Source organism: Eumetopias jubatus, unplaced genomic scaffold (assembly GCF_037043125.1).
Source record: "Eumetopias jubatus isolate StellerSeaLion01/CBP00866 unplaced genomic scaffold, mEumJub1_p1.0 scaffold_12, whole genome shotgun sequence".
NCBI classification, from domain to species: Eukaryota; Metazoa; Chordata; class Mammalia; order Carnivora; family Otariidae; genus Eumetopias; species Eumetopias jubatus.
The window spans coordinates 109974517-109999581 of NW_028274818.1; the positions used below are offsets into that span (position 1 = coordinate 109974517).

Sequence of the window (25065 nt, forward strand, 5' to 3'; positions counted from 1 at the left end):
GCTGAGGCTGAGGCGCTCGGGGCTGGAGATCTGTGTGTCCCACAGAACAGCCGCAGGGCGGGGCCGACTGGCTCTGAGTGGGCTTCAGGATCAGACCCAGGCACCTCGCTGGCACGCTCAGGCCACTGGAGAGGCGGGACGTGGACCGTCAGACCTGGGCTGCCCTCCTCAGAGCCGCTTGTGTATCTGAAAGTGTTTCGTGTGGTCTTGTCTGCCTGCGCTTCTCGACAGCCCAGGGAGTGAGGAGCTTGGAGCAAACGGCTGCACGTCGGCAGCCCGCGAGGGCCGGGAGGCCGGCCTCTATCCCGAGCCCGGGTCAGCGGTCCCGTGGGGCACAGACCTCGGTCGTCGCCACCCCTGCCCACCCAGCTCTTTCCCCAGCAAACCTGGTAAGAAGGGGATTAGACCGCAGTAGTGCCCGCACTTTTAGCCAAGTAGAGACGCGGGCTCTGCTGGCCGGTGCCGCCGCGCGCTGGGGCCCCGAAGAGGCTTTCTGCAGGGAAGGTCCAGCCGTCCCCCCGTCTGCCTCTCACTCGCACTCCCCAACCCTCCAGAGTAAAACCTTCCTGTGAGTTTCAGACTGCGATCTGGCTCTCCAGAGCTCTGTGCCCAGAGCCGCTCCTTCATCCTGACGTCTCTCCCCTCGGGGGTGAAGCACTCTCTCCTGTTGGCCTTTATATAACGGAGAGATGAGAAGCAGTTTATTTTTGTTCTGTGTCCATCGCACGGGCTTTCCCAGCTGCCTTCTGTGACTCCAGGAGGAGCCAGACGTTGGGCATAGATGAGGAGCAGGGGGTGGAGGGCAGAGCCGTCCAGTGGCCCCTGTGGACATGGCTGGGGGCAACCGGCGGGCCTGGGCATGCCAGGTCAGAGAAGAGGTGGCATGGCCCTTTGACCTTGGCACCCATCCCCGGCCCCCACCACCCCTGCCCACCCTCCACACCTGGGCTCTGGGTGACCGTGTCCTCTCTTTGGCTTCTACTTGTCCATTGCCTTCCTTGTCCCTCACCAAGGACTCTTGGAGAGCCTTGCAAAGGGCTGCTGAGTGGAGGAGGGGTGGGGGTGGCCCAGAGAGGAGAGACAGTGGTGGTAGGGGGGCATATTCCCCCATCCAGCGCAGGTGGAGAGCAGGGTTGAGGGCAGGGGGGCAGGAGAGGGCTTGAGGGCAAGGGCGAGTCTGGGCCCCAGAGTGTGGGCCTGGCCCCGGGCCTGAGTGGAGGGGCCCCAGGCACGAGGTCTCCATCCCATGTCTGGTGATGCCCAGATGTGCACACAGCAGGCAAGGTCTGGGGTGGGCGGTCCAGGATCTCTCAGTAGACCTGATGAGGCCACTGGTCTGCTGCGCTGGCCCTGCCCACGTGTGGTCACCACCAGCAGGCCCAGCCTTGGGGGTGGCTGTGGCAGGGTACCTGCGGTGGGTGCACAACTGTGGTCACCGCGGACCCCAGGGGTCTCGGGCACTCGGTCACTGGGAGCTGGAGGAGCATCCTGTGAGTGCCACGTGCAGGGCCCCAAACCCCACCCAGAGGAAGGTGCCGCTTGCTCTGAGGAAAGGCTGTGTCAGAGTGGTGGCATCTCCAAGGCGAAAGGCACATCTTTCATTTATTTAATCCAAACCATCGTGTGAATTATTCATTCACGTTTACATAGGCGATTGAACAGCAGTGTAGGGGGTAGGTCAGAGCACTGACTTTGCTCCTGAATCACAGCCAGAGGCCACGGTGGCCCCTGAACTCGCTGTGTCAAGGCGTTGGCCCCTGAGAGTCCCAGCCTCTCACCTGACCCGCACCAGGCCTCCAGGTCGGTGGGGTCAGAGCCCTCTTTACTCTGACGGGCCGTGTGACCTTGAGGCTGCTCCGCTCCCCACGCCCCCCACTCTTGCCCGTCAGAGGATGACGTGGGACTTGCCTCGTGGTGTTGAGCGGCTGCGCGGGGTAAGGTGTGCGTGGTGCCTGGCGCCGGGGGCCCCTCCCAGGGGGGTGGCAGGTGGCCTGGCTCCTCCGCTCCTGACCCGAGCCCCGTCTACTTGTCGGAGTCCCACCAGCGTGGGAGCAGCATTTTGGTATCTGTGGGTAAAGGGGCTCTTACCTTCTCCGAGGTCAGGCTGCGTTATTACTGAAATTTAATTTTTACTAGTGGACATCTGAGATCCATTAAAGGCAGTGCAGGCTCTGACGGGTGAAATATCACCTCAGAACTTTGGTTAGTGAATTTTCTCTTGTGGAATGGGTTTTCCTCCCACTAGCAGATCCATCCTCGGTGGGCTGGCCGAGAGACTCAGGGAGGAGTGCAGGGTCAGAGCCGCCGGTTACCCCTTTGATTTCATAGTCTGATTACTCGATTAATCAAGGGCTCTGTGCCCGCGTCCTGAAGGAGAGGCTCTCTGCTCCAGAGATAACAATGTCCAGCAGGGCCGATCGGGGCTCTCTGATGAACGGGGCGCAGGTGAGGGCAGGGCGTGTGGCCAAGTGGATGGACACGCATGGTGGAGAGGCCAGAGGGAACCGTCCTCTGGTATCAGGAGGCCTCGTTCAGCGGGAGAACGCAGAGTTGCAGGCAGTGCAGATGAGACCCAGGGTCTGTGTTCATAAGCCCGGCACCGTCCGGAGTGTGTGAGGGGCAGGGGTTGCCGAGAGCTTGGCCTTAGGACAGACGGCCTTCCCTGTGCCAGGTGCTCATGGCCAAGCACTGAATCCCACAGGTCCTTTGTGAAGCCGAGAATCGGCACCCTCCACGTGGCCTTGTGGCGGCTGCGCAGCCCCCACCATCGGTGCTGTGTCCTGAACCCACACAGCACTGTGCTGTGGCCCCATGGACCTAGCTTGGTTCTCGTGATGCCCCTGCAGGCGGCTGTGTGCCTGACACACACCCAGGAGCTGGAGGATGATGGGCTCGAGGCCTCAGGTCAGGACGGGCAGAGCGGCTGGAGGGTCTCCAGTGGGTTTCCTTCCCTGGAAGGCAGGCTCCCCGTCCCCTTCACCTCCTCCAGGAAGTGACCCTGCCCGCATCTGCTCATGTGCAGCTGGCTGACGTGACTGCCTGCTCTCAGCCCCATCAGGGAGCTGGTGGTTGGCGGGCCTGGGCTTCGGCCTGAGGATGAGGGGTTGCTGTCGCTGTCACGGTGGGCAGGGCTCCAAGCCGGGCTGACCAGCTCCGAGGCCGGGGGCTTTCCCACCACCCCGTCGGCCAGCCAGACTCCCATCCTGCCCAGGGCACCCCCGTCGTCAGCTCCAGACGGGACCACCAGGGAGCTCCTGGCTTCAGAGGTGGCACTTGTGTTTGAGGAGAGCCAGCCTCGCTAATTACTGGGGGGATAACCGAGGTTTAATTAGCGGGAAGGCACCTTGGGTGAAGCATCCGTGGTAATTGCTGTGTAGCCTCCTGACGGCTTTGCACTTGGCACAGCTGGTTTCTCCCGTACAACCATAAACCGTGGCAGGAGTGACGAGCGGGCCTGGGGGCGGATGGGACCCGGGGGCCTGTCTTCACCTGGTGGCCTTGTCTCCGGAACATGATCAGGCATCTCTAGGGCATCTCCTCTCAAAGCCCCCCGTCTGTTCAGCACTTCTCTGTGCCGGCCCAGGCGGGTGGGCATCCAGCCCCCCAGCAGGAACCCGGCCGCAGCCGTGCATGGGGACCCAGGACCGGCGTCCCCAGTCGGTGACTGAAGTCTGCGGCCGGAGGGCTGGTGCTCACACCCTCATGTCCCGACCTGGGACGACTTCCGTGTTGCCCCTGTTGTGCCTCAGAAAGGGACTGGGCCGGGGGTGGAATCCGGGGCACAGAGCCGGGAAGATGTCTGGCCTGTCCGTGCCGGGCAGGTCCCCGTCTCCTCCTCGACCCTCCGCCTGGTGATTCTGACCCGGGCCCCCTGCTGCCCCCCCGAGCCCCCCCTTCTCAGGGCTTGCAGGCTCACCCCCTTTCCTCTCCCCCCTCAGAGCTGAGGAAGCAGGTGGAGAGCGCTGAGCTGAAGAATCAGCGGCTCAAGGAGGTCTTTCAGACCAAGATCCAAGAGTTCCGGAAAGTCTGCTATGCGCTCACGGGCTACCAGATCGACATCACCACGGAGAACCAGTACCGGCTGACGTCCATGTACGCGGAGCACAAAGCCGACTGCCTCATCTTCAAGGTAGGACCTGCTGTGACCCGCCGTGCACGCTGGTGGGAGCAGCCTCGCCTCAGGCAGGCATGGTCCATGGCGCTGGGAGGGGGCGAGTCTGCTGACCCGCGGCCACCCGCAGCTCTGCCCTGCGGCCTGGGGGCCTCTTGCGGGACGCCTCCGGCTGTCTGCCATCCCCCTGTTGCTACACTGGTCCTGTTGCTGGGAGGGGCAGGGCAACAAGGCCCAGGGTATCCTGCACCAGCCGCGCTCAGGGGACAGCTGAAGTGATAGGGTGAGGGTCTGTGTTGGGCCAGGGAGACGGCCTTGGGACTGGACCGTGGCAAGGTCAGTGTGCCGCACCGCAGGATGGGAGGGGGCCGCTGCTCGACCTCTATGGGACGCGCCCTCCGGCTTGCTAGCGAGGCCGGGGCTGGGACCCCAGGCGCACGGGGGCAGGTACTGCGCGGCCTGTGTTGGCCCTAGACTCTCTCTCTGGAGATGCTGCTGGGGCGCAGTGCCTGGCGTGGTGGGGGCTCCCACGGAGGAGTTGTGCCCGTGTCGAGGCCTGAGGTGTGCTCTGGGTTGCAGGACTGGGGCACTCACCAGGAATGAAGCACCTGCCTGTGAAGGGCGAGCAGGTCCCAGCAGCAGGGCTGGGGACTTCCTGCGCCACTGGGGCGGCCTGGGGAGGCTGCCTGCCCGAGCTAGAATCTGGGTGAAAAGGGCTGGTCCTACCACCGCCCCACTGGTCTGACTCCTGACCCCGCCCTGCCGAGAAGACGGCGTGTGGGCTGGGCAGGGTGCGGCGGGCGAGGCCGCGGGAGGCCAGGGTCCCCAGAGAGGCCGCCACTTCGCGTTGCCACGGTGTGGAGTGGGCCATTCACCTGTCACTGCCCACATCTGTAGAAACAGCCCACTTTTCTTTCTGTTCTTGTATAAAAAGGGAACAGCCTGTGTGTTGTGCACGCTTCGAGCAGAATGCAATAGCAAATGACATCCTTTCTGTCTCATTTCATCGTGCGCTTTCTGGTGAACCCATGACCAGCCAGCCGCTTGCTGGTAAAGGTGCTGGCCGCGCCCAGAGGCGCCAGGCCTCAGGCTCAGGCAGGAGCCACCCTGGAGGCCGGCACCCGACCCCGACCTCCCTCCTGGCGGCCTCTCCTCCTGAGGTCAGGGCTGCATCTCAGCCTGGCGTCTGCCCCCCAGCGTCTCCCAGCGTTTCCTCCCAACTCCCCTGCCTTCTTGGGTCACGTGTATCCGTTTCTACGTTTCTTGAAACTCCTCAGTCCTCGAATAAGTGAAACACTCAAACACGTAAAGTGTCTACGTAAACTGTCAGGAACATACTTCTTCACTCCTGTTCATGTGATCCCTGTGCCTTGGAAGAACTCGGCATCGCTGATCGCTGTTGCATACCTTGTAGAAATCCCACGGGTCTTTAAACATTAAGTACATTAACAAAGATGTACAATTTTTACAAGCCCCATTCACTCTGGCAGCCACTGCGCAGCGGACACAGGCCAAAGTCACTGTCAGACCCCCGGACCCTCTGCCGTCCCCCCCCACCCCCGATGCCCTGCTGTCCCTCCCCACCTTCAGCTGTTCCCCATGGCCCAGGCCTGGCTGTGCTCAGCAAGGCCCCCCCCCCCAGGCACGTGCACCGTGTCCCCAGCCCTGGCTGGGGCTGGTGGAGGAGCCGCTTGCCAGGGTGTGGGTGAGCGCAGAGCCTTTCCGTGGCTTTGCAGAGTCCTGGAAGCATGGGCTCCCAGTTGCTGCACCCACAGCCTGCAGGGCAGCTCTCAGCCCTCCGGGCCCCTCCTCCTCCGCCCCAGGCCCAGGCGTTAGCCAGCCGGCCGCCGGGCTCTGGGGAGGACTGGCCGGAAGCAGGAGCTGTTTCATTTGTCCGTGGAAATCTCGGGGGTGGTTCCATGTAACGGGCTGGCGAGTTCCGTGTCCTTGTCCAGCCTCACCGGCCTCTCCACAGAGCAGGGGACCCGGCACAGGACAGGGCGGTCCCTGACCGCTCGGTGGGGTCACCCCCACCTGGACTCTGCTCTCGGCGTTCCCCCAGATGCCCTGGTGGCACTCTGGAAGACAGCCACAGGCCAGGCAGCTGCAGCTCTGCTGGACGGCGTGAGAGACCGCGACCGGTGGGTCAGGGTCTCCTTCGGCAAGCGCTGACGCTCTGGGGCCTCCCGCGGGATGGGAGGGAAGAGGGGGGTCCGTCCCAGGAACCAGAGCCTGGGAGCATGCGTGTGCGCACGTGCGGGTGGACATCTGCGTGTGATAGGCGCACGCGCAGGCCCACCCCTGCCCAGACCCCCAGCAGGGCGTGGGGGCACCGTCTTCTCAGGCCTCTCACGGGAGCCTGCTGGTCGGGACTCAGCCCAGTGCCTCGCGGATGGCTCTGGACAGGTCGCTGCCTGCCTCCCTGTCCCTTGGTTCCCTGGGAGCCCCGCTTTGCCGAGGACACTGGCGGTTTTCTTGTCGTCTGCAGGCACGTCACCCCATGGTGCCTGGTGCCGTGTGGTCATGAATGGGTGGGGGTGTTGCCTTTCTTATCCTAGCTCTTTAGAAAGGACTGGAAGCTGCGTGGGGTAAAACGAAGGGACGGGGATCTGGAGCCGGCTGGGGGCCCCAGGCACACCCTTGCTGCCCCCAGCTGGCGTCTCTTCCTTCAGGGAGAGGCTGTAAGTCCCCAGGATTTTGGCATGGGCTCTGGTCCTGCCACCTCCACCCCGGGCCCAACATTGGACCCCTTTGTGGGTCCCCCTGAGGGGCCTTCCCGTCCGTTCTGCGGGTGAAACCCACCACGCCCCGCCCAGCCAGTGCACACCCGTCCTCCACGGGACGCGAACCTGCCTCCTGGGCTCCCTGACATGGCAGGGAGGACCTGCGGGCCTCAATCCCTCCCACACACCCCCAGGGCCACCCCGGCTGCTCCCTCCCTGTGCCCATCTCGTGGGGCCTTTCTTGGAGCTCAGGGGCCCCCCGGCGGGAGGGGTCGGGGGAGGGGTCCGTCCTGTCATCTGGCTCAGCCTTCCATCCACAGACTCACTCCCCACCTCCTGAGGTGCGGTCAGAGCCCCGCGATGCCGGTCCCCCGGCACCAGCTGCCCCACCCCGGGCAGTGCTGGGCAGGGCCCCGAGGAGATGCCCAGTGCTTGCGTGCTGCGGGGCCCCGGCTCCCTGTGTGTCTCCAGTGGCAGAAAGTGCTGGGCTTCAGGGAGCAGCTTGCCCCCAAAGCATGGTGGTCTCTGCAGACTCTGCGGACATGCGTGCCCACGGTCACTTGCTCAGCCGACCAACACTGAGCCCCTGAGCTGCTCCTGGGCAAGGGCTATGAGGCCCTCGGGGGCCCCACAGAAGGCGTGGCTGGAGCTGCCAAGCTTGTCAGGACGTCTCTAACCCGGGACTGCAAGTGACTGCCGGTGATTCACCGGTCACCTTTGCCTGCTTACTGTTCAGCGACAGGAGGCCCCGTCCCACCCCGTCCGCCGCCCACCTGCCTGCACAGGGCCTGGCATGTGCAGGGTGCTCGCGGAGGATAGACAGATGGGGAGAAAGTGCAAGAAGCTAAGTAGAAGCCAGACCGACCCTCGGCAGACATTCGCTGCCCGGGGACCCAGGAGGGGGCATGAGGGCCCCAGGAGCCATCCCGCCCTTGGCTGGGTCACTGCACCCTGTGGAACTCAGTTTCCCCGCCCACAGTGGCAAGCTCGGTCTGGATGCACCCTGGGCTCAGAAGCCTTCGTTGGGGCAGCAAGGGAGGCCTCCCTGTGGGCTGGCGGTCCTGAGTGGGAGAGGCCGCCAGGCAGAGACCGGCCCGAGAGACGGGGTGACCCACTGGCCCCCACGCAGTGTTGGGGTCCTGCCGCCTGGGGGCTGACGGTGAACTCACACGGTGGCAGTGGAATCAGGCTGGAAGGGGATCACGGTAAACTGTAGCCTCCTGGCCCCTTTGGTTGATTTTATTTTATTTTCCCAACGATGATTTTTCAGGCAGGAAGGGGGCCTGAGGCAGAGTTAGAAATAGCTGAGCACCATTCCAGTTGAGTGGGATCTGCAGATGTGCGCCGGCATAATTGAGGGTTTGGGTTCACCCCACGTGCTCTGTGCGAGAAGACACGGAGCCCACCGGCCCAGCCGTGGCTGCCATGTGGGTGGGAGCTGCCTGCCCCGGGGGGCCGCCACTCCAAGGATGGCAGGAACTCTGGCCAGGCCGGGCCCAGGAGGGGCCTGGCTGCCCTCCCAGCCCCCCACCCCCGCCCCAGAGAACGGGGTCCCCCGCGTGCTCGCACTAGCGCAGGTGCTGGGGAGTTCCCAGGACCACCCGGAGCCCTGGTTTCTGTGGCCCGTCGTGCTGTCTGGCCGTGGTTCCCAAGCTCTCCTGCCCCCCGTCCTGCAAGAAGGCCCTGATGGTAAGGACGGTGGGTGGGTCCCGTGCCAGCGCCCCCAGGGCAGGCTGTGGACAGGGTTGCTGCAGGATGCCGTGGTGTCCTCTTGGCCTGGCCCTGGGGGTTGCTCGGGGGCAGTGGGCAAGGCGGGACATGGCTTCCGGCTTCGGCAGAGCGGCTTGCGTGCGGCGTCGCCACGCCTGTGTCTCCCCTGGTGCCCCCGGGTCTCCGGGCTGTCCAGGGCACTGCTGGGGGCTGTGTGTGGGCTGTAACGCCGTGTGCGCACCCCGTGCGGGCCAGAACCCAGAAGTTCCAGGGCCACTCCTCTCGCTGCGCGAGGGCTCCGGGGCCCAGGGACTGCGGGAGCCTGTCAGGTGCTGATCCTCTGCTGCATGTTGCTCCTTGGGGGTGTGGGCAGCATCCCGTAGCCCCCACGCTTGCTTGTGTGGATTCAGGTGCCTCCAGGAGAAGTCTGGCTCATGTGGGGATGTCACTCCTCTCGGGGGCTCTGCCGCTGGGGACTTGGAGGCACGTTGGTGCCAGCCGGCTCCCCAAGCCTTGCCCCGGAGCTTTCCAAGGGTCGCCTTGCCCCTGCTCTCTGCTATAACCAGTGTTCAGGGACGAGACTTCCTCCCCGCTCAGGCGTGGCCTCCCTGCAGAGCAGGACCTGTCTGGGCTCCTCCAGGGCCTGCCTCCCAGCCTGGCCCCCTTGAACATCTCTACTGAGGGCCGGGCCACCCGAGGACCTGGGCAGGGAGGCAGGTTCACGAGGGTCCCCAGAGCAGCAGAGACTGAGGTTGAGTGGCAGGCTGTGTGTCAGCCAGCAAACCTCCCCGTGGTCACCTCCAGCTCACATTTTGCCATGGGTTGTCCTGGCAGTGCCCCTGCTCCTACGGGACGCATGTCTGCTGGGGGCACTGGCCCTCACTCGGCCCCCTTGGCATCTGGTGCGGGCCCAGAGCCAGCAGTGGGTGAGTGTCTGCCAGATGGAGGCGACTCTTAGGGCTGCAGGGATGACCCCTGTTTTGTTGTGAAAGGTGCCCGATGTGGGGTCAGAGCCACTGAGTGTGACTGTCGCCCTGCCTCCCCTGGGCTGTGTGGGACAGTCACGCGGCTTCACCTCTGGGAGCCTCCCCTCCCTCCCTGTGCACCGATGACCTGCAGACCGTGTGTGTGGAGGAACCCAGCCCTGTGGACGGTGTGGTACCCGGTGCTCGACCCCGAGATCTTACACCATCACACACAGTCCCCCACACGCACGTGCGCACAAGGGCTGGTGCCTCTCCTGGGGCCAAGGCTGGGGTGCGGAGAGGCCCCTGCAAGCAGTTCCCTGCCTTCCCCGGAGAAGAGTGGCCTGAGGGAGCTTCAGAGGCCACGCGGGTCCCGTACCCGTGCAGAATGTGCAGGTGCTAGAGAAGCAGTAGAGGGCTCACACCACACTCCCGCCATGCAGTCGTGACACCCGAGCTTTCTCCCTGGGCAGGCGTATGGAGCACCCTGTTTTCTGGGCCCTGGCAGCCTCCCCGCACCCCCCACAGACCCAGGCCCTGCCTCCTCAGGTCCTCTTCCAGTAGATGCCCGCTGGTTGGGCCCCGGAGAGGAGCAGAGCCAGGTCCTGCCCAAGGTTGTCCGTTCTCCAAGGGACAGAGACTCAGGCCGAGCTCCCCGTGTCCACCCGGCTTGCTCCTGGAAGCGACTGGGTGTGCGGCTGCCGCCGGCCCCACCCCAGCCTTGTGGCCATTCTGTCCCCAAGCCTGAGTTCTGTCCCCACACCCTGTGGTGTGGCCCTCGCGGACCTGGCCATGGCTGGGGCCTGCGCAGGCCGTGCTGCCCCCTGAGGGAGCTTTCTGCTTTGCCACCTTCTCTGCTTGTAGGGCAGCCTGGTAAATAAGCAGCCTGGGTCTGCCGGCTGGCCCTCCTCCATGACCCGTCACCCACGGAGCACAGGCTCCTTCCGCCACCCTCGCTCACACCCGCGCACATTGGGCCCAGGGCACCAGTGCATGGGGACCCCTGTCCGATGGGCACAGACAGGGCAGGGCCGCCCACCATGGAGGTAGCCTCACATGGGAGCAGTTGCCGTGGGTGAGCAGAGGCGGGGAAGGGGCCAGAGGCCAGGCTGTGGAGAGGTAGAGCTTCCCTGTCCAGAGGCGGGGTGGTCGGGCCGAGCAAGAGAAGGGGTTTGGACAAGGCCGGGTTGAGGAGAGAAGCTCGCGTCATGGGGCACTGTCCACGGGGCACCAGCTTGCTGGCGCAGGGCTGGCGGGCCTTGCAGTTGCCACGGCAACAGCTCTTGGCTGGAGGAGGAAGAGGGGCTTCCGGGAGCAGGCTCCTCGTGCTCCGGGGACAGTTCCACTTGTTAGGTGTTGACCTGGGACCAGCCCTGACAGTGCAGCCCCACGCTGGGGCCTGGTGTCAGGAGAGGGGCCGGTCCAAAGCTGGACCCCCATCCTTCTGAGGCTCGCCCCCCTCCCCTCCGTCCTGCTGTGGACCCCCACCCCGCCACGTGTTCCAAGCCCCTTGCAGTGGGTCTGACGGTTTGATGGTGTTTCGGTGGTGGGGAGGGGCCTGTCGCCTCTGTGCGGCATTTGGCTGACGCAGGCCGTTCCCCGCCTTGCTGTCGTCTCGTGCAGGGGTCCCGGATCCTGAGGCAGAGATGCCCGACGAGGGGGGGGCTTGCAGAGGCCAGCGTCCCAAAGCTTTCACCGGCACACAAGAACAGTCTGCCTCGGCCGCCCCGGCCTGTCAGCACACGTGTGTGATGCCTGCCCTCCCACACCGACCCCTAACTCCCTGCCCTGCCAACCTGCTCCCCTCCCGCCAGGCACCCCTTGGCCTGGACCAGGCTGTTCTCTGATGTGCTTTTGGATTGCAACCAGCCCCGTCGTGACTGGTCTGAGATGCAGGCAGGTGTGAGTGAGGACTCAAGGCATGTCCACAGAAGCGAGGTGCAGGCCTCCCCGTGGGCTGGGATGCTGGCGTGGCCGTGGCACCGAGGCCTGGGGTTCAGCTTGAGAGCACAGTGGCTGACGTCTGGGGAATCCGTGGTCTGCCCCTGCCAGGCAGATGGGCGGGTGTTCCTGCCCTGCCCAGCGGCTGCTGACAGGTCTGGGTGGCCAAGGCGTGCTGCTGTCCTGCTCCCTGGCCAGCACACTGAGATCAGTGGGGTCAGGCCAGCCCTGCACGTAAGTGCCAGCATTGCCTCTCAGTGGCCAAGCGTCTCAGTCTCGGTCCCGGTGCTGGTCTCCCCGAAGGTGACCTTGTGGAGCAGACGATTGACCACATGGCACGGCTGGCTGTGGGGGCGTGGTGCAGGGGCAGGCTGACACCCCTGCAGCGTGGCCTGTGGGCCTGACTGCCCAGGGGGCACCAGCCTGGCCCGGGAGTCGGGACCTCGGGGTCCACTCAAGCCAGGGCCTCCGCACCCTCCCTGCCACCGTGGCTCCGTGGTGACTTGTGCAGAACGGTCAGGACTCCGAGGTGCTGGGACTTGGCCTGGTCCCACCCCTGCGGTTATGCATGAGGGGGGGCAGGGGTCCTGGGATGGCAGCAACCGTCCAGTTGCTTTGAGTCAGATCCTGGAATCAGAGTCGGAGTATCGGTTTCTGAGCTGAGTAATAGCGAAAGAAAGGGGTTTGCTGTATTTTGTCTGATTTTTAAAGCAGAGGAGAAAAGGACGCTAAGGGCTCTGGGACTTCGCTGGGTGAGCCTGGCCTTCGTCCCCACCTCCTGGCAGGGCAGCCTTGTCCGCGGGGGGAGCTGGGTGTGCAGGAGCTGCCCTGCCCGGTGCCGAGGCTGAGGTGCGGTGCACGGGCTGGCCCCCAGGCCACCCACCAGTGAGACGCTGGCCGTGCGCAGAAGGGGGCTTCTGGCTGGGACGGAGAGCCCCCGACACTCCGAGTCCTCCTGTTCCTGGGAGGAGGGCCGGTAGGCTAGCCCCGCCACACTGCCCTGGGCCGGCCTGCTGTCCTCCCTCCCGGCCCCGGCCTCACCCCGGCTCTGTGCGGCCCAAGGCCTGGCTGCGGGAGGATGGCGGGCGAGCCTGGGAAGTAGGCGGCCCCGCCAGGAAGTAGAAAACTAACAGGGTTCCTAGGGTCGGGGGGCTGCGCCCTTTCTCCTCTGCTGCCCGCCCCCCCCCCCCCCCCCGGACAGGTAGTCGAGACCACACACAGGCTCCTGTCGGAAGAAGCCTACTCACGGAGCGTTCCAATCTCCTGCTGTAGCGATGAAGTCTAGATAGACACTTTAATTTGAATTTGCCTTTTTTGGGTCCCCTGAATTTCAAATAGAGTTGGTTTGAATGCATGCTGACTTCAAAACTTCTCTCATTTTTTCAGCTGAGCAGGCTCGGGGATCGGGGACACCCAGAGTGTCTGAGCAGTCCTCTGGAGTGCGCTGCGGCCCCCCGGCCCCCTCTGCCCAGACACACTTGCCCCCTGGACCTAGGGAGGAGAGGCCAGCTTGTGCTTACCTGGATGACGCCCAAGCCGGAGCCAGCGCCTTCTGGCGCCTGCTGGGCCCTCCTGGGGTTAAGGGGGCAGCTGGCTTGTTTGGGGGGATCGGACAGTGGCAGGGATCCCAGGACACAGCCCTCAGCTCAGGATAAGGAAAGACTCCCCAACGTTGGGAAGAAAATTCACAAACGTGAGTAGAGAGCCGGCCGGCTTCGTGTACAGCGCTGACTTCTTGGTTATGAGATGTGTTCAAGAAAGGCTGGGGACTTCTTGGGACGACAGCTTCTTCCCAAGCAAACGGGCCATCTCCTTCCAGCGGACGGTGGGCCCTCACACTGTGAGGCAACACAGTGCACAGGGAAGACCTGGTCTCAATACCAGCAGCTTGTGCCAAGGCGCTATGGTCAAGGAGGCCCCGGTGTCCTCAACTGAAACAAAGCTGTGGGGCTAGACCCCAGGCATTTCGGAGGTGGTCTGAGGGGAAGCTGCTGAGGAGCAGGGCCTGGGGCACACGGCCCCCTGGCGGCTAGGCCAGAGTGTTGGCCCTTTATTCTGAGACCAGCAGGAGCTTGTTCAAGAGATTTTAAGACTGGGGCTGAGGGCTGAAGCTGACTTTTAGGAATGCCGGGTGAGCAGGAGTTTGAGGGGGAGGGGTGTCGAGTGGGGCGTGCAGCCCGCGTTCACAGAGAGGTGAGCCCTTGCCTCCCCCGGGGCCGCCACCCAGCCCTGGGGTTGCAGTGCAGACCCTGTCCCTGACCTCCATCCTGGGGCCCCCACAGGCCTGGACTCAGCCATCCTTCCTCGCTGGTGGCCACACACACAGTCCCGGGTCCTGACAATAAAAGCAGTTTTTGGAAGCGAATCAAGGACAGCAGGGCCTGCAGGGTAAACCTCAGCCATGCGGGACACTCCTTTGTTCGTGTGTATTTCCTAGTGAAGCCGACCCAAAATACGTGGTTTTGTCTCCTGCTTCGTTCAACACCAGACTGTGAGCGTTTTCTACCCGATTAAAGGCTGGTTTGTGGTCCTGCCTTGATTGATTGTGTTCCCACATGCTGGGACGTTTAGCCAGGTCCTCCGGTCCATCCGTGTCTGTGTGTTCGCTGGTGTGAGACCGCGTTGGGAGGACCACGCCTCCAGACCAGGCTCCTGGTAGATAGATGCGTTACCAGCGTAACCCCGCTGAGGCTCCATTGAAGGGTAGGCCCGTCTGAAGCCTCTCCCCGCCTCACCCCGGGAAAATCCTCGTGCCTCAGGCCCCTGGGCAGCTAAAGAACCCTAATCACACCACAACTCCTGGTTCCTGGGGGAGATCTGGGCCCGGGAGTCAGCGTGGCTCCCTCACGCTCTGTCCTCTGAATGGTCAGCAGGGCCCCGAACACCACTGCCTTCCTCCGCTGCAGTGGGAGCCTGGGGCCCAGCACAGGGCCATGCCCCTGGGCATCCAGAGGGGCGTCCAAGGCTAGCAGTCTGACCCCGCCCCTGTACTTAGTCTGTTTGCCTTGGGCCGATTGCCAGATTTTCTCTGTGCTTGTTTTGCTGTGGTTCCTGGGGCTTCTCGGATTTGTGGCTTTATAGTCAACCAGATTCAAATGACCCGGCAGTCGTTCTTCATGTGCTGTTTCTGTGCCCCTCCCTTCTCCCCGGGGCTCCAGTCACACACAGGGAAGGTCACTTGGTGTCGCGCCTGTGAGTGTTTGCCGTGTTTCGGTTTGGATGGTCTGTGTCACTCCATCTTCCGGTTCACTGACCTGCTCTTTGGGAGCCGCTCATCTGCTGTGTGTCTCGTTCGGTAAATTTTTTCTCAAATACTGTACTTTTCATGTTCAAAAGACCCGTTTGGTTCTTTTTTCACGTGTCACTGTCGCCGTTTTAGTTACCTGTTGGTAACAAATCACTTAGAGCAACAAGCGGCTGTCACGTCACAAGTGACCAGGACCCTGGGAGCGCTGTGGCTGGGCTTCGGGCTCAGGGGCTGCCCCTACGCGGCCCATCCACGACCCCCCTCTTCAGAGCCACCAGCGCTCCCTGGAAAGCAGATGCCTGAGCAACACACGTGCCAGGCTCCCCAGGAGCCCCCGCCCTCTCCACCGACGCCTGTCGGGGTTCTGCCCTCCCCGCCCACGTCCCTGCTGGCTCGCGGCATGTCTCCGGCACCTGACACCTTCCAGGTGAGCGTCGCCTGTACCATCTGTTCCTGCCGGCATGCTTCCTCTACCCAGGCAAGTCCCCACGTGTCTGCGCGCTCCCCGCCTTCACGCCTGGGGCTAGGGACTCGGAAGCTGCAGGTCTGGCGGGAGGCGGGGGCAGGCAAACAGCCGGTTAGCTTCTGGGTCCACATCTGCCTTCCTCCAAATCCCAGCCTCCGTGTGAGCCCACACAAGGTGCCCTGGGGCTCCAAGTGGGCCTTACAGGGACCCCAGGGGCACAGACTCCTCAAGGCCAGGCCCAGGGCTGCCCCCCGTGGCGAGGTCTGGAGCCCGACTGCTGCCTTCCAGGCTGGAAGCATGGGAGACAGCCTGCCAGGAGCGGGGGGCTACCCAGACCTCAGGTGCAGCCTCCAGAGCAGCCACCCTTCCCAGCAGCAAGGGGTGACCGCCACGGAACCCGACAGCATGGGAACGTGGTCATGAGCTAACAGTGCTCACATGCAGCTCCTTGTGGCTCGGGGAAGGACACCCAGGGCGCTGAGTGCTGCCCACGGTAATACCAAGGCCCTCAGCCAAGTGGCTGTGCATTCCTTGGCCAACCCCGGCAGCATCCTGGAGCACGTGTCCGGGTGAGGCCATGACTCTGCTGGCTGGGACTCCAGGATTCTGGATTTTGGAGGTCTGTGCTATGGAACCGTGGGCACGTGTGCGTCGTGATTGGGAATGAGATGGCAAGGCCCTGCCCACTCGGGCCTTACTGAAGACCGTGCACGGGGCAGGAGGGTGCCTGTCCAGCTTGGCAGTGTGGTGCGAGATGGCTGAAGGTCAGCGGGGCCTCCAACAGTTGACCCACCAAGGGTGGGCTTCACGTGGGCACTGCCAGGGGACGGCGGGGCAGGGGGGCCGCTGTGGCTCCCAAGTCAGCCCCCAGCCTCGGCTTCTGCAACCCGCGAAGGGATGGCCTGATGGCGCCCAGTATGGTCTGCATAGCGTGGCGGTCACAGACGCTGTGCCCGCCCTGTGAGCAGGGGTCTAGCGCTGCGGCAGCAGGCGTGGGCCGTGCGGGTTCCTGCGCCGGTGGCAGACTTGCTGAGTCCCCCCTCCGTTGCCGGGAGGTGGTGGACGTGGCCCAGGTTAGGACAGGGTTACATGTGGTCATGTCACCATTCCTGGTGTGGTGTTTAAGCCTTGTGATGAAGGCGCAGTGGGGGGACGTTGGAGGAGCATGCGGAGCAAGGTCTCCGCCACCCGCATGCCCCCGCCTGCACCCTGGCTGCCCGGCATCAGCGGGTGCCAGCCCTGCCGGGGCTCCTGGCTTGTGCGGCCGGGACTGGCAGCCTGGCAGGGAGAGGCACCACCGTCCCCCCAAGCAGGAGGGCGGGGCCGCAGCTCACAGAAGGAGTCGCTGGTGCTGGAAGGCAGAGGACACCCTGGGGTCCCGTCTCATCCACACGCTGCGGTGGTGACCCTGCAGCCAGAGGGCCCCCTGAGGAGGCCACTGAGGCTGGGGTAGGGCCCTCCGATGGCAGGAGGGACAAGGGGGTTCCCCCGGGTCTCTGTAGGGGCACCGACCCACCTCCTGACCTCCTGGCACCTCCACGGTGGGGTTGGGCTTTAGCCTGCGAATCTGGGGGCGACACGTCAGTCCGTAGCAGACACCCCCAGACCAATTTGACATACGTTTTCCCTGGGGCCCTTGGTGCTGCGTGAGGTGGATGTTGGGGCCGCAGTTGCCAGTCACTGTTTTCAGGTCCTTTTGGTCCAGGCCATGTCACCCCGGAGTGCCCATCTGCATGTGGGGGCGTCCCCAACACACGGGCGGTGTGGGCTGTGAGCAGGGTGCACTGCGGGCCCGACTGGTCTCTGCTCCGCCGAGGTGGCCGTCAGCACTTTGCGGGCTCTCTGTGCAGACACAGACCGGCCTCCAGGCCTGGAGAGGGTCCTGAGCGCGTCACCTGGGCAGTCGCCTGGGGGTGCTGCCGATGGCATCAGGAGATCGCGCTGACATGTCACCTTCAGCGTTGGCTGTTGAAGGACAGACCTGGGAGGTTGTAACACAGGGTCAGAGACCAGGGAAGCCCAGGCTGCCCTCAGAGTCGCCAAGCTTCAGGGAGGGAGGGGAGCCTGAGCGAGGAGCCACGCATATCTGGAAGGTTCTGGCTGATTCAGTCCTGCCAGAAGTGGGGCTTTGGTCCCAGTTCTGCCACCGCCCACCGGCTTGGGGCCATGGAGGGGTCCCTGACTTAGGAGAAGCAGAAAGGACCCTGCACTCCCCTCTGCACCTTGAAGCAGAGCCACGAGGCAGGGCAGCACCTAAAGGACGTGGACCCAGAGGATTTCTTTGAGCAAGTGTCGCTCCTCGTTGCAGGAGATGGTGTCTTAATCGTGCGATTCTTATCCAGGCAGCGCCTCCCTACACGCGTGGAAATCTGTCTTCAGTCGGTGGCTGGTTCATGTCCGGAGCTGACAGCTGGCCCGTGCTCAAACCCCCGTCCCTCGGCCCTCGACAAGGGGCTCTTTCTCATGACCGCCCTTTACTTCCATTCCCTGCTGCGGCGTCGGGGACAAGGACTGGCTGGGGCGGCGGGAGGAATCGCGGGCAGGGCCCCTCTGGGGGTGCGCCGGGCAGCCACAGAGTGGAGGCCACACACCTGCTTCGGTCTAGGTGACTGTCAGCAAGTCCCGAGGGACCAGGTCAGGTGCTCCAGCCCCTGCCTCCTCTCTGGGCCTCACAACAGGTCCGTCCCCCGGGTGTTTGTTGTCCTGCGGTGGCGGCCCCCGGCAGCCCCACCAGCGGTGCCCCGGGCTGGCCCCCGGCCCCCGTCATGGGGTTACCTGTGGGAGGTGACGCTGCTGGGCTGGACCACCGGTCCTGGGGCACTGGTGGGTCGCCGGAAGCCCGCATCCAGCTCATGGAGCACGGAGACCCTGGTACGAGAGCATCGCTGGCGCCATGCGCCTGAGCCTCTGCATCTGAGCAGTTGTGCCGGCAGGAGGGCTGACGTGATAGGGAGCCATTGCCCGTCTCCCCACGGCCCGTCTCTGCATTTGTGGATGCCGAGTCTCTGAGGCAGCCGGTCTTGATTAACTGTGCAAACTTAATTAGTTCACATCAAAGTTTGTGGAGGGCGTTCCTTGGGGAGCTTGTGTGAACAGCTTCTGGTTGCCAAGAGGACCGGCTTCCTGGCTTGGTGCTGCTATTAACCACATACCCTGTTTGGGGTCTCTGCTGTCCCCGAGTCGGAAGGAGGCGCGTCTTCTGGTCTGGCCGCTGTAAATAACGTGAAAGCCGTTTCCCTGGGGAGAGCACAGGGAGCATGGGGCGGAGCAGGCAGGCTGTCCTGAGGCCTCCACGGCCCTGCTGCCTGCACAGGGCTCCACAGGCACGGCGCCTGCCACCTGGGGGCCCGGGGTGGCTGGGAGCAAGCTGCCTGGCCATGGGGCCCTGCCGGGGGGAGCTGGGAGGGCCAGGCAGCTGGGGGGCTGCCCTAGGCCGGCCCTCCCCATCACTGCTCTTCCTGACTGTCCCGCGGCCACACGCGTGATGCAACTGTGCTTAGCCTCGGCCACTGGGCAGCCCACTCACTTGTTCCGAGGCCCCAGCCCACACTGGTCTGGGATAATCTGATGCCATCCTGCGGCTCCGTCTCTCGTGGGTGACATCTTGTGCCCTTGGCCCCTCACTTACCCGTCCTCTCCCTCTGCTGAGGCCTCTGGGGCAGGGCCAGCACTGGGCAGGCCTCCCCAGGAAGTCTGCCATGCCTACAGATGCCACAGTGTTGGCCGCGGTGGACCATGTCATGTTAGCCCAGGTGGCACAGGGAGGCAGGGGTGTGCCCGAGTCCCAGGCAAGTGCTTCAGTCTACCCGCACGGAGCCTCGGCCCCGGGTTGGTGGTAGGGAATCGGGCCTGCTGTCACCTGCCACAAGAGCCAGGTGGCCTCTGTCTTCCGCAGAGCTCCGTCTGTGGTCCTCGGTGCCCTGTCCTGTCTCCCTGCCCTGCACCCCTTCTGTAGACGGTATGTGAAGATGCTTTTGGGGGACAAGGCACTCCTCGTAGTCATGGCGAGGCCGCTGGTGTCAGAGTGCAAGGCCGTGTCCCTCCTGCTCGGGGCCCCCCTAAACTGCCTCTGAGCCATCTGTCTGGCACATTCGCTGCATCTCTGCCCATGCCAAGCATGTGTGCTGAGTGACGGTCGGCAGTTCTGTGAGCTAGAGCCCAGGGGTTGGGGACACTCTTGAGCCGGCTGCAGGGAGGGCGCCCCGGCCCGGGTGCTGGTCCCCACACTGTCCTGAGCCTGAGGTCTCTTGACGGGGTGCACCCCGATGCATGCCCCCACTTCTCTTCCCATGGGAGGCGTGTCGGGGGGGGGGGGCTGGTCCTTTGAGAGTGTGCTAGGCGCGGCTTGGCGAACGTGAAGTGCGAGTGAAGACTGGGGCTTTGGAGGCCACACATCCCGTGTCACAAGTGTGGGGCTGTGCTGGTGTCACGCACGAGCAGCCACCAACGAGTACGTAACTGACCCCAGCTGTGTGCCGATCCAACTTTATTTACCAGACGCTGACAGCGGGTTTGGCCGCAAGCCATGGTTTTGCCAGCCCCTGTTCCAGGAGATGGGTCTGTTCGCAGAAGTGACCACAGCGACTTCCTCACGCCCACACAGGGTATCTTTGAGATGTGATTCACTTCCCACGAAATCCACCCTCTTCAAGTCTAGGACCCAGGATTGTTGTTAGCGTATTCACAGTGGTGTGTGGCCCTCGCCCAAGGGGCGTGTCCAGGTGCGACCCTCCCCGCCCCCCTCCCCCAGCCCTGGGACCCACTAGCCTTTCTGCCTCTTCTGGACATTTCACGTCAGCGGGATCCCACACCACGCGCCCCCATGTGTCTGGCTTCTCTCACTCATGTCAGGTTGTCGGGATTGGTCCATGTGTACCGAGGTGAGCACTGCGCTGCTTCTTTATGGCCGAGTGACACTGCGGTGTGTGTGACCACATCTGGTTTATCTGTCGTCTGTTGGTGGACATTCTGGTTGTGTGCCCTCTTCGGCCACCGTGAACAGAGCTGCTGTGATGTGTGTGCTGGTCACGTGGGGAGGGCTTGCTGGCCCTGTGTGATGACTCTGTCCCGTAGACACCTTGAGCACCTGCTGCACGCCCACCCTGGGCCCACGCCTGCGCCTGTAGCCGGGGCATCACAGTCCTGCCTTGGGACGGGCTACGGGGGGCACACACGAGGCCACTGGACAGTCGGCTCCCAGGCAGCTCCTCAGCTGCAAGGAGGACAGACGGACAGGGCAGGGTGGTGGAGTCAACGGGGGGCAGGCTGACGGTGCTGCTGAGGTTGGGGGGCAGCCAGGCAGCACCCGAGGTGGGCAGAGGATGGTGAGCATCATCAGGATGGGCTGGGCGGGCCGAGATGGAGGGAGGGAGGCCGTCCTCAGGGGCAAGCACAGTGCAGGACAAGGAGCTCAGCGGTGGGTCTGATATGGGGGTGTGGGGCAGATGCACACGTGCAAACAGGGCAACCTGGTGTCCACGTGGGTGCTGTGTAGATACGGACATCAACAGGTAAGTGTAGGGCAAGGGGTGTCCCCACATGGTGTGTGGAGGTTGGGGGAGCCCCTCTTCCCCATCAGGCTCCCAGAAGTACGGCTCAGAGGCTCCAGGAGACATGGGGCCAGAGGCCACAGACACTATTCTAGGCCCATGCTGGGCAGTGGTTGCATGGCAAGAACCAGACAGGCAGCCAGACGGCCTCTAGGAAACAAAACCAGTGAGAGGAGCAGGGTCCAGCCCGAGTCCCTGGTGACAGGATGGGACACGTGCTACCAGAGCTGGTCTCTGCAAGATGCACCGTTTATACCAAACCAGGGCCCACTGGGCAGGGAAGGGGGAAGCCCATGGGTGCCAGGGCTAGAATGGGAGCCAGCAGCCAGGATGGACAGACAGATCAGGGGTAGATGGAGGAGTGGATGGATAGAAGGATGGGTAGACAGACAGGTGGTGTTTGGATGGGTGAGTGGATAGACAGATGGGCAAATGGGGGTGGGTAGGAAGACAAATGGATAGACAGATGGTGAATGGATGTGTGAGTGGATGGACGGATGGACAGATGGTGGGTGCGTAGATGGACAGAGAGACAGACGGTGGATGGATGGGTGAGTGGATGGATGGATGGACAGATGGTAGGTGGGTGGACAGATAGGTGATGATTGGTTGGGTGAGTAGATAGACAGATGGTGGGTGAGTGGATGGATGGACAGACAGATGGTGGATGGATGGGTGAGTGGATGGATGAATGGACAGATGGGTGAGTAGATGGATGGGTAGATGAACAAATAGTGAATGGATGGGTGAGTGGATGGATAGATGGTGGGTGAGTGGATGAATGGGCAGATAGTGGTTGGGTGGGTGAGTGGTTGGATGGATGAACAGATGGATAGATGGTAGGTGAGTACATGGATGGACAGATGGTGGATGGATGGACAGACAGATGGTGGATGGATGAGTGAGTGCATGGGTGAGTGAGTGGATGGAGAGATGGACAGATGATGGACGGACAGATGGTGGATGGATGAGTGAGTGCATGGGTGAGTGAGTGGATGGGGAGATGGACAGATGATGGACGGACAGATGGTGGATGGATGAGTGAGTGGATGGAGGGATGGACGCGTGGGTGGGTGGATGGATGGACAGATGGTGGATGGATGGACAGATCGGTGGATGGACGGACAGATGGATGGGTGGGTGTGTGGATAAAGAACGAGTGAATGAGGAGATGGCTCATTCTCTCTGAAGGCTCTGGGAGGTTTCACGGGAGCAGCAGGTTTTGAGACGGCCCTTGAAGGATGGGAAGGGCCTTACAAGGAGCAGGTTACGTAGGCAGAGGACTCAGCACCCACAAAGACGTGAGACAGGAAAGCATGGACTGTGGGTAGGGAACATGTGGCTGGAGAGTGTGGAACGTGGCGTTTCTGCCCGTGGTACTGGCCGGTGTGGGGGCAGCTGGAGTGGAGGGGACAGCCGGTGGCCTCTGGTGGCCTCAGGGCGGGGGGGGGCACCAGCAGCGCAATGGCGCTTCCGTCAGTGCACACGCCTGGCTGGTAGAGCTCCTGGGCTCTGGGTGCGTGTCTCTGCTGTCCTCCCAGCGGGCTCCCAGGTGGACACGGCCTCTGTTGCGTTAGGAAGGGACAAAGGCTCAGAGGCTGTGGGGCCAGGCTGCCTGCCACAGGGAGTACGTCGGCCTCCACACCAGGCCAGCTTCCTGCCCGAGACCATCACAGCCGCCCCAGCCTCGTGTCGCTGCATAGACACCCCAGCGGGCAGGCCGCTCCCATGCAGGGCAGGCCGCCCGTGAGGTGGTTGGCACCTGCACCTGCCCAGAGCTGTCCCCCGTCAGCTCGAGAGCAGGCGGCAAGGGGGTGTGGGTCTGACCTGGGGGTGCAGCCGCCCCAGGAGTCCGGGCTCTGGAGGAGGGGAAAGCAGTGAGGACAGTTCCCTGTGGCCGCCGCCTCCCGCCCCCGCTCACTGTGAGTGCCCCCACCCTGGGGCCAGCACGCCCACGGTGGCGCCCGGGGAACGCGTGCCCCGGGATCCCTGCCGCTAGTGACACGCGCTCCGGTGATGACTTTCCCGGCTCTGGGCCTGACCCCATGGTGAGGAAAATCAAGCTGAAATTTAAATCAAATTTCAAATGTTAAATCAACCAATTAAAAAAACAATCACATAAAAACACGAGTTTTTCAAAACACCGTGGTTTATCGTAATTAACGTGTGCTGGGCAGCCAGCCCCAGCAGGCCCCAGGCAGGTGCCGAGCAGGAAGGGTGCTGCCTCTGTGGGTCTGTGAGGGCCGGCTGGGAGCCCGGCCCCAGAGCCTTCCTCCAAACCCAGAACTGCGGGTCCCGGACACCAGCCACGTCTCTGGACGGACTGCAGGGGAGGTGCAGCTGCCCGTCTGAGAGCCCATGGAGGGGTGCTGGACCGCACCTCCCAACAGGCCCCCGGTGTCCTGGAGCAGGCCATGCCCAGCCCGGCCCCAGGGCAAGGCCATGGGTGCATCCTCTCTCCGGGGCTTCCCCCACCCTCTTCCTGGCCCACTGGGGCTTGTCTCCTCTTTCTTGCCCTGCGGGGTCCTGGGTCAGCAGCTCCAGCTGTGGGTCCGGGTCCTGCCCACCCTGAGGCAGAGACTTAGGGTAGCAGTGGGAAGCGCACAGATACGCCCGGGGGAGCCCCTATTTGTGCAGGACAGAGCTTGCCTGCTAGTCAGAGGGCAGCAGGGAACAGCACGGGCTCCACTTCCTCCCAGAGCATCGCCAGGCCATGCAGGAGGTGGGACCCGCCCATCCTGGGCTGCCCTTTCAAGACAGAGTGTCAGGAGGGGCTGGAGCACTCAGCTGGGTGATGAATAAGTTAACTTTTGTACCTTCGATTTGCAGCCTGCGCAAGAAGGCGGCTTGTGGATGAGTGGCCCCAGGGAGTGAGCCTGGGAAAGATACTGCTGTGGGGCAGAAGGGGTCCTCGGAGCCAGGGGGCCCATACTCCTGCCCTGCGGGGGGCAGCCCATCTCTCCCGAGACCTGATCTTCCGAGATCTGGGGTCCCAAGCACGATGTGGCGAGAGGCCCCCAGGGAGAGGGGCATGGCCTTGGTGTCCCTCCACCCGTGTCTGTGTCCCCTGCCGTCGCAGGTACAGGGGCCCCCGTCTGACGGTGGGTCGGTGATGCTCTTATCAGAGGTAGTTTCCTTCCTGGGGGATGCTGACTGTCCCTGGGAGTGGGCCTCCCTCACCCTGAACCTGTTCCGGGCACCAAAGTCCGCAGGGAAGGGAGCACCCCGCAGGGGCTGGGCTGCAGGCAGAGGCAGGGTCGGCCCCCTCTAGCCATCATGATCGGGGGCTGCCCAGCACGGGAGAGCTTCCAGATCACGCTGTACACTCAGACCTGAAGGATTTCCTCCATCCCACATCCTGCCTGGCAAGAATCTGTTTGGTTTCTGTGGAGAGACGTTTAGGCGCCTGGGGCCGAAGCTACCTTGCCCGGGTGCAGAGCTGCCCGCGGAGAGCTGGGGAGAGGGGCAGACGATGGGGCCTCCGTACCAGCAGATGCCACTACGGACGGGGGGCTGGGTGGCACTCTGATCCTGGGCAGTCCTGGCCCCTCCTGGACCAGTGGGTTCAAACCTGACACAGGGGTCATGGTGGGCCCTCCTTCAGGGGAGCTCAGAGGGCGTGGAGGTCAGCTGAGCATAGAGGTGCTGTGGCGGGGGGGCCCTCTGGTGGGCGACGTGGAGCGAGTGGGTGAAGCTGATAATCATACTTTACAGTAAACACTATAAACTGTGGACTGAGTCTCAGCGCAGCACACGGGAGCCAGGGGGAAAGGTGTTCATTCCCCTGAAAAATTGTGGGAACAGGGACTTGGGGCCAGCTCCTGGCAGAGCTTCCTGGGGGCAATGCAGGGTGCCCCGGGACTGCAGGGGAGGGACCCCTCCTGTGGCCAGCTTGGGAAAGAGGGTGGTTCTGTGGGCCGGGGAAGGACCTGCTGCATGTTCTGACCAGATCCTGGGGGAGCCACCCTGGTACCCAGAACAGGAGGCCTTAACGTTTGCTGGATGAATTCCAGCCATATTTTGCATCTCGCTCTCCTTCCCTAGAATCCTGGGGTTTCCCACAACTGCCTGGCACCCCCAAGGGCACCCACACTTAGCCCCATGCTCGGCTGTAGGAAGTCCAGTCTTCCCACTTTCTGTACCATCTGTGGGCAGACTGGATGTCCAAGGAGGAAGGTTTCAGCCTGGTGACACACAACGGTGGCCCTGTGAGGGGGTGAGTTCCCCATCAGGACCTTGTCCACGCAGGGTCAGCACCGTCAGCAGGAGGTATCTGTCTGGACCAGACAGCATGTGAGGTCCTTTGTATTTTAGGGCCCCCATGAGCCTGGAATCCCCCACTTACTTGCCCCT

At 63.5% G+C, this 25065-nt stretch overlaps 1 protein-coding gene across 5 annotated transcripts in view; it reads left to right on the plus strand.

Moving 5' to 3' along the window:
* Positions 1-25065, plus strand: part of MAD1L1 (mitotic arrest deficient 1 like 1) — a 318559-nt gene that overhangs the window by 272044 nt on the left and 21450 nt on the right. For all 5 annotated transcript variants that reach the window (XM_028091876.2, XM_088016764.1, XM_028091875.2 and 2 more), the window contains one exon: positions 3939-4129. In XM_028091876.2, the coding sequence (XP_027947677.1) occupies positions 3939-4129 (191 nt within the window). The remainder of the gene's footprint in view (positions 1-3938; positions 4130-25065) is intronic.